The sequence below is a fragment of the Apis dorsata genome, unplaced genomic scaffold (assembly GCF_000469605.1).
Source record: "Apis dorsata unplaced genomic scaffold, Apis dorsata 1.3 scaffold_963, whole genome shotgun sequence".
Classification (NCBI taxonomy): domain Eukaryota; kingdom Metazoa; phylum Arthropoda; class Insecta; order Hymenoptera; family Apidae; genus Apis; species Apis dorsata.
Window position 1 is genome coordinate 133,396 of NW_006264070.1, and position 9,864 is coordinate 143,259.

At 26.9% G+C, this 9,864-nt stretch overlaps 1 protein-coding gene across 3 annotated transcripts in view; it reads right to left on the bottom strand.

The window, feature by feature from the left end:
* The window catches only part of LOC102670591 (protein doublesex-like), a 92,066-nt gene that overhangs the window by 78,811 nt on the left and 3,391 nt on the right, over positions 1-9,864 (bottom strand). For 2 of the 3 annotated variants that reach the window (XM_006623863.2, XM_006623864.2), the window contains exons 2-3: positions 1,788-2,366; positions 260-494 (exon numbers count right to left, since the gene is read on the bottom strand). In XM_006623863.2, the coding sequence (XP_006623926.1) occupies positions 260-494; positions 1,788-2,156 (604 nt within the window). In that variant the 5' untranslated portion in view covers positions 2,157-2,366. The remainder of the gene's footprint in view (positions 1-259; positions 495-1,787; positions 2,367-9,864) is intronic. The other variant, XM_031514292.1, reaches the window with a different exon arrangement.

Here is a 9,864-nt window from a genome sequence, read left to right on the forward strand (position 1 = left end):
ACAATACAGCCAATTTTTATTTAGATAATCTACCAACATAATCATAATATCTTTTTAATACAAAAGTTAAATTCAATTCCATTATGATTCAAATATTTATTACACTAAGAAAAAAAGTCTTTCATGCATTTCCATTCAAAAATATCATGCAAACCTTCAAATATTTCTTTCTACAGAATTTCATATAAGAGAATTCATCCAAAATCTGAATAAAAGGTTGAAAAAGGAAATATATTATTAAAGAAAATTCATCACTCACTGGTTAACGTCTGTGGCAAATGGGTGACCATCGCAGTGTGAGGATGCAGCGGCGGCAATTTTCTCGTAGGGGGTATAGTGATGATACTACCACCGAATCCGGTGTGTATACCATTGCTACTGTGGCTGCTCACTGGTGAATCGCCGCTGCTACTATCGTAACTACCCTCGAGACTTCTAGGTGGTTGAGGGACCGAAGAAATTGTATTTTCTACGCCAAATGGGAGCGGATCCACCTGTTAGGAAAGAATCAATTACGATCGGAGTTCAGTGAGATTAAGCGCGGCTTATATTTGAAATTATCGCAGGTGCTGAGGCGGAAACTAAACAAATGGCGTCGATTTGCCTTGCGTTACAAGCAGCTTAACCTGATGTTAGGAGCATGAATAAAATAATCATAGGTTCGTGTGATTCTAGTCAATTATAGTATCAATAATTGAAAACGTTTCGACGATGAAAGCAAACGATACATTTATCTAATGGTTTGTTTCCGAAAGGTGCGAACGACAATTTATGCGATTCAACGAGTTCTTTTTCGAATAATATGTAAAAAATATTTGGCCAAGATATATTTGGGATTTTTGATAAATTTTAGAAAAGAATTTGATGAACTTTATGCTGTATTTTAAATATATACTAAATACCCAAAACTTATCACTTAGATAGAAATTATCTCACTTAACAGAAATATTCAAGAATTATATCAAATTTAGAATATTTTTAGAAAAAAATCTATGGATTATAGAATAAGAATCTTAGAGATAATTTATAGAAGAGTTATATGCAATTCATTTTATAATACAGTAATATGAATATAATATGATATAGAAAATGAGTGTTATACTGAGATAATCAAGGATGTTATTGCAGGGTTAATATTTTCTATGAGCTTGATATTAAGATGTCTTATTATTTCATCGAATGTTTATTGGTTTATATGGAACAAATAGAGGAATGATTTTTTAGAACATATAAAAAACATTTTAAAAAAATTACTAAATTATGGAATGAAATTGAAAAAATTTTGAATTTTGAAAAATATTAGCAAATTTTTTAAAAATCTCTATTCATACAAGTGTAACTGTTTTTAATTAGTTTTTTACTATATATGTAAAACAATTTATTGAAATAATTTGGAATGAATCAGGTAGAAATCGAAATTTATATGATATTTGAATTAAATAAATAACAAATATTATAGTAAATTAAATAATTCAATTATTAAATAAACGATTATTAATACTTTTGCCATTGTATAATATTGAATCTAAATATAAATTCTTTACAATTCTAATACTTTTCTAATTTCACTCCACTTTTTACTAATAAGTATCCTATGAACTTACTATTTACATCAGCTTACAGTTTACGATCAATTATTAATTAAGAAAAAAAAAAAATTTCAATATAAAACTATATCAGCGGCAACATGTTAGGAAATCGTTAAAATACAAAATACCTCGCTGACTCAAGCCACGACAAGAGAGCCTTTCGCCAAGAAACCATTATGAAACAAGGAAAAGACTAACCTCTTCCGCTACTCTTACTTTGACTTTATCCTGTGCCAGGTGTCTTTTCAGCTTCATATTCTGCCGCATCACTTGCTGCCGATTGGCAGTGATCTTACACTTCTCGCAGATACAAGTACGATACTTGCAATACCTCTTGTGTGATTTTAAGGTGATCTCCAGCCGATGATTCAGACATCGTGCACAATTCCGTGCACGCGGCTTTGGAGTACTCGTTGAAGAGGAAGCGTCTGTTTGCACCTTCTTGGGACCATCGTCCCCATTTTTGCTATCCTGAGAATGTTCCAAACGCTCGAATGTGTTTGCACCACTTGGTTGTTGGGGAGCCAAGTCCGCGGCTCTGTTTTGCTCGTTCTCTTCGCGATACATAGGTAACCTCGATTCACAGCCTTTTCATAATTACAAAGAACAATCTCAATGAAATATTTTGAACGGTTGTTTGTCCTTCTATCGTTGTCCTTTCTCTATCTAATCCTTTTATCGCGTGCTTGTAAAAAAAAAAAACGACAACACGTGTTTCGAACGGTCGAGGCGTAGATTTGATTTTCGACACCAGCTTTCTTTCCTCCAATTCTCGTTCTGCAACATAAAAAGAAAAAAGAATTTTAATCGAAGAACTTGGGGATCATGATATTTATATGATGGATGAAACAAGTGATCAAATTAATGTAATTGGTATTATTATACAGGAATTATTATGAATCATTACACGATTTTGATTATTCAAATACATGAAACAATTAATTTCAATTTTTTTTTCCTATTATTAAAGACAGATTTAGATTTCTGCATTGTGTAAAATGCAATAAATAAGATATAGCAACAGGTATGAAATTTATTCATGACAATATATTAATTCGAATTGAATTAAAACTATATTACGTTTGACAGATCAAAAGATCATAATTTACACTTTAACAATTGGAATAATTGAATAAGATAATAAATATCGTTATACTGATAACATTTTTTCCAACGATTTTCCAATATATTCAATCCAGTTGAAAAATTTTTTAATTGGATGACCTTATTTCTTATATTCTAAAATATTTCCCGACATAATTGTGACAAAAATTCCAATAGACTGTATAAACGTTCAATTTAAGTGTTGGAACACTAGATATAAGTAATGATATTCTTTTCATATTTGAGCCATTGGTAATGTTATTAATGTTTAATAATATTATACCATTCGAGAAAAATGTTGTGAAAACATTTATTAAAGAACATTTGGTTAGATGTTGAAGAGAACATCACCCTTCCAACACTTATTCGTTAAACACTTTTAATATTTTTACGTTATTGGCAATATGTTCTTATGAGAAAGGTATAAGTTTTAATGATTCGATACACCGTGATTATCTTTATGTGTGATTATAAATCGAACAAAATTGGCAATCTGATGGCTTGCTTGATTGCTATTGTAGTTAAGTATCGTTAACAATTTAAAAATGTAATTTACATTGAAAGTGAATTGTTAAACCTTGACCAATACGAATTTTATGTAATAATAATAATCGTAAATTTTTCAACTTAAATTTTGATGAGGTTAAAGCCTTATTTAATATTATATGAGTTATAATATTGAATTATACTTGGGGAATATATCTATAATATTGGATAAAATTATTAACCATAATAAATTTTAGGATATAAATCTATTTGAGAGTAAAATTCTTGAGAGTTGCCATCAAATCTTTTTTTCCTAATGAATTTTGATAACAACTTTCATTTGTAATACTTATTAGCAGAAAATAATTAACGAGACTTTGAACAATTTGACTTTCAAATATTATACGGCTTAAATTTTAAAACAAGAAAGGGCCAATTTTAAAATATGGATGCAGCCCATAAAATTACGAATTTTCAATAGTTGAATAGTTAAAAATCTTGCGATTAGAATCTAGGAAATGATCAATACAAACGGATCACTGTAATTTACGAGTGAATTGCAGTAGAAAATGAAATTAGTATTAATGCTATATCAAACAAAGTACTTAGATACTAATTGTAAGCGAAAAGCAGATATCCTTAAGGTTTAACAGAATATCTTCACATGAAATCTGAAACCTACTGGATATTAAGTGGAGACCTCAAGGCCCTTTCACCCTTGATGCGAGAATAGATAACCGAGCATCCTTAGATCGTAGCCTCGATTTTGCAGTATGTAAATATCTTTTAGCGCACATCGATGATTCAACGTGTGATAATTCTTGCATAATAAAATAAATTATCGCTATCAATAAAATAGATCAATTAAATAACAGTTTGGAATAATAATTCGAAAGAATATATGTTATATATTATTTCCTATATATAAAGTGAGTCACAAAATTTGTTTACTCCAAATAATTTAAAATAAAAATAAAATTTTTATTTTAATAGAAATTATCAAAGGGAATGGGGATGGTAATATTAAAATAACTTTGATCTTTTAATCACAAAGTTTTTTTTCCCTATTAAAACTTTAAAAAACAAAAATGAATTTTCTAGAGAAAAAAAACATTGAGTTTAATCTAAATCTAATAATTTAGAATTTAAAATAATTGAAAAAATAATGCAATTTTGAATTATTTATTTAAAATATATTATTAATAGGTGTATGTGTTATTGTAAAAATTATTTGAATAAATAATGGACAAACTGTGTGATGATATAAATAGAAAGTGATCGTAAAGGTTAGTTTATCGAGAAAGTATTTCAATTTCTAAATGCTGGCGACGAAAATGTCATAACAAAATAATTTACAACGACACTGCAATATTTCTCTGAACAAACTATAGTAATACCTCCATAAGTAGCAGTAGATATTTATTTTGAGACAATGCCATTTATAAAGGAAATATGAGAATGTTAATCATACAAGCAATAGAATTTCTCGGCTTCAGTAACTCAAGCGTTCACTTTCATGTTTTGCTGACATATTTGGTCCGACGGTGACAAGAAAAGAAAGTGTGTTGCAAATGAGAACGAGTGGCAATGAAGGCAAAGAGAATAAGATGAAATAAGAGTGAGCGAGATACGTGTAAATTTACGATATTATTATTGTTAATTTAAAATTATTTTAAATACGCCGAGTTTGGTCTCATTTTCATCAGCAAAATCGCATGAACATTATGAATATATTTTTATGAAGCAAAAATTAAAATTATACAATATTATGTTTTTCTCTAAATTATATTTAAATGCAAAAAGAAAAATCTTGAATATATATATATAGAATAATATTGATTGATTGATTCCAAAGCGATTGTTAAGAAACAGAAACTGATTGTTAGTTACACATAGAATAATTATAGAATAGACACAGCATTATAAATTAAACTATATATTAGGAAGCGACGTCGATTGATGATCAAATGTGACATGATATACTTGAGAAATGAACACTGCATTTTTTATCAAGTTTCTGATATTTATCTGATCGTAGATTTGTCAAAGCATTAGTTCTGATAAATAATACATCATTATTTTACATTTGATTGATTTTACGACCTTGCTACATCGTGATCTATACTTTTAAGAACTGAGTTAAAGAGATACTAGTGTATTGAATTTCTTTTTAATTTTTTTAAATTTTGTTGTAAAAATACAAAATGTAATTATAAAGAATGAGTTTAATAATTGAATTGACTGTTGTAATTAACTTTTTTGAAAATCAAAAAAACCCTTCCTATGCAGGAAAATTATCAAAAAGATATTTGCTTTATGATAATTAAATGGAAAGTTTTTTATTTAAATTTTATTTAATACAATACGAATAAATTTTCTTATCAATCTCTATTATCAATCTGTAAATCCAGATAACATTTTATTAAGAATTTATCGCGCAATTTCATTTTTTTTTAAAATTACCTTACCTACGATTTCACTTTCATCGTATGATCATTTTTTATTTATACAATACTTTGATACTATGATTACTCGAGATAATTATTTAATCAAATATTTATTTTGCACTTTATCAATTAATTTTTCTGAGCCACTATCTTATATTTAATAACTTTAGAATTTATTGCTTTATATTCTTATTACTGCATATATTTTTATTATTTTATATACCTATCTTACTTTATTTCATAAGCTTAAATCTAATTTTTCTAATCATTCATTTTTTACTAATAAAAAAAAATAATTTTTTGAATCATTTAAGTATCTTCAATAATTAAGTTATTGAATATAATTAAATTATTTTCAATAATTTTTATACAAAGCAAATTATTCTACTAATTCATATATTAATAATAACAAGAAAAATATTTATTTGCGATGTCGCCACTATAACATTTACTACAAAAATCCATATCAATAGCAAGATTTTTAAAAAATAGTTATCTTATCGTGAGTTGAACAAAGTATCAAAATGCATGCTAGCTACGGTTTCCGCGATATATCGAATCGATAACTGCTTATATCACGTATATAAAAGTTAAATTCTACTTGCATATATAAAAGTACAAATTTTCCATATTAATTGCGCGATTGATTCAAAAAATAGCGTATTAAGTTTTTCAGAATTTTCCAGCACTTTTTATTTTAATTTGGATCAATTAATGGACATTACATTGATTACTTTACACTATATCATAAATAGATAGTTACAATAAGTTTTATATTTTTATATAACACTACAATATTAATTATTTATTTATATTTATGTTTATTATTTGCATTGTGTGATGATGGATATATTAAAAAATAAATAAATTGAAGAACGTTCCATTTTACTCCAATTTTAAAAAGATTCAAGTTAAAATTTCTGTTCAACGCTCGATGTCATTGTAGCTATTCCTGAATACGTTTCTTCATGCACTCATAAACGTACATTGGAAAATAACTTCTTACTTATAACACGCGATGTATTACAATAATTGCAATAGAATAACAATGCAACAGGAAGTGGAAAAGAAGGATTGGTTGATAGGAAACGACACGATAGAAGTGTAAAGTAACAAGAAGTAATAAACTTTTTAATTTTAAGAAATAAGTAATAAATTTTCTAGAACTTTATGGAAAAATATCACGCCTGTTTTGAACAAAAGTTTTCGCATAGCTAGATATATCTATTCTATAAAAAGATTATTTATATTGAATTAATATGTTGCAAAATTTCATTGTAAAGTTAGCATACTTTACACTAAGAAAAGATTAAACTTCATTATTATTTTGTATAGCAAGATTCATATTAATATAGATTTTTATGGATGATTGTATACAAGTATGAAAATATTCGAAAATTTTCAAAAAAAAAAATAATATAATAAACAACAAACATTAATCAATGAAATTTGAATGAAAAATTAGATGAAACTCAAGAAATAATTACAATGAAATAATGAAATAATTGATAAATTCATTCTTTTTTTTATTCAACATGATGAATTATAATTTACGAAACTAAATAAAATATACGTGATATAGTTAATGATAATAAAGATATATATATATGGATAACCGAATAAACTTTAAAAATTGTCTTTTTTCCGAAATAAACTGATATGAAACGAATACATCCATGTAATATAAGAGTCTGCTGCATTACATTATGATGGCCCGATAAAAAAGGAATCTCAAAGTGTGAAGTGTCATTGAACTAACATTTTATATCTTTTTTTTCTTTCTTATGCTTCTTTCTCCTTATATTTCTTTTTTATTCTCATACAAATGATACATAATTCGTATATTAGCATCAAAGATGCCGCGATGATCCATCTCATCGAAGGAAAAAAAACGAGTAACTTATCTCACGTTTCAACAACGGCCATGAAAAGAAATAATATCTTTTTCAATGGCATCGAAGTTGCTTGCCATTTTTTTTTTGTTCCAAATGTATATCTATACATGTACTTAACCCCTAATAATGCAGATTATTTATAGATAAACTTCTATGCAAAATAAGTAAATAGTAAAGTAATCTTTTTTTTTTTTTTTACGAAAATCTTAAAAACCGAGCGATCCTTAAAAAATTATTTAAAATTATTCAAAATTGATGAAATATATTTTTTTCTATATTAATTATCATCACTTTAATTTTCTAATTAATTTTTTTATTGTAATAATATGTAGTACAGATATAGATACTACATTATGATGTAGTGTCTGAAAAAAATTAAACTTTTGATCAATAGTAGATTATTATAAAATATTATATAGACAAAATTTTGGAAGATGAACAATTTTACACGGATACTCGACTGCATAAAAAGTTAATGTTCCTATAACTACGTTGTTTGAGGGTTAAATATTATTATTATCCGAAATAGGGTTCAGAATTGAATAGTTAATAAAAATTCCATCATTAAGTCGATGCTTAGTATGATTTAAACAGCTAATTTATCCATTGCTTTATGAAAAATAATAGAACAAGCGAAATCAGCAGATAAAAATTTTTATACATCTTTTTTGCCAGATAGTACTGTACGCATAGGTTTCAAAAAAAAAAAAAAAAAAAGAAAATCAGCAAATAAAAATTTTTTTACATCTTTTTTGCCAGATAGTACTGTACGCATAGGTTTCAAAAAAAAAAAAAAAAAAAGAAAAAGAAAGAAAAGAAAAGGCAAAAATATAGTGATTTTAAATATATGTTATATATATTCACGATTCTGCCCTATGAAAACCGGATATCGCATCTAATATCACTTAGCATATATAGCGCAACAGAATTTATTAATTTAAAGGATTAGAAAGTGTGTTTTAAGATTTGACGATCATTTGAAACTTGATTTATTGCTGCTACGTGTCCGGTTACAAGGTCTAGAATTTTCAGAAGGATGGCTATACGAGAGAAAATGATTGATAGAGTCGTAATCTTATACCTTAGCACTCTTTTCAATGCCGAACATAAAGTACTTGTAATATCCATTATTATTATTTTGTTATGTTCTCGATAAGTATGCAACATGTATCACATCCTGTTTAAAACCGGATACTATTCGATTTTATGTCATCCGGTTATGTATGTTTCTGCAGAATTTTATTAAATAATATATAAGTGAATGGAATAATTCGTAAATGGAATAACGAAATTGTAACAAAAATACATAAAAATACAATAAATACTCTCCTATTTTAATTTTTTATCTTTGTATAAAATTTTTAATTACGTAAAGTCTATATTTGTTACGCATCCTCTTATTATATCGCTATTGAGTATCAATATGGATGTTGCGTCGTTATGCATCGTTGTCTATTACAATTAAGATTCAAAGACACGTAACGGAATCGATCCGTCGTTTGTCAGGTTTTCCTCGTCATATTAAGGAAATAATAAGGTGCAGTAATAATACTTTCCATCCAATTGTAAGCCAGTTTAGATGGAAAGTATCGTTGTAGTATTGCATCTTTACTCACTTACATATCTATCATGGAAAGAATTTCTTGATGCATTGTCAGGACTTTTCTAATGGAATATGCTGATATTGGATAAAATTATTAAATCGTGTATCGTATTACACGATATATACATTATTGGATAGTTCTTAATAATTGAAAGGATTATACATAATAAATGTAAATCCATCTTAAAGAATTCTCAATTAATATTTAATAATTTTTTAAAGATTTAGTTATTTTAAAGATAATTCCAATTTTTCCTATATATATATATATCTAATCTGTATCTTTATTAAAGATATTATTATATTATAATTTTCTTGATTACATTATATATTTTCATATATAAAGTAATATTTTTAAATTATCATTTTCAATAGATTTTAAATAAGAAAAGAAAAAATTATTATATGCGGAATACGATCAAAATATCGTCGAATTTTCATCGAACGATAAATTCTTAGCTACGACTGCAAGCACGTGTTGTTATCGCATGTCTCCCTTTTTCTCTTTCTTTTCTTTCGGATATGTCATACTCTATCAAACATCACTAACACAATCTCATCTAATTACAAGCAAAATGACGGTGCGCTCCTCTTATCGACTATATTCGCCTCTCTCTTATTTTTTCTGCAACATCAAACTGCAGTCAATTTCAACCGAGATTCAAGCCGAACATCCCTCCTTTTTCTCCTTTTATACCGATCAGCAACTCGATCCATCTTCCTTTCTTTTTTTTTTTTTT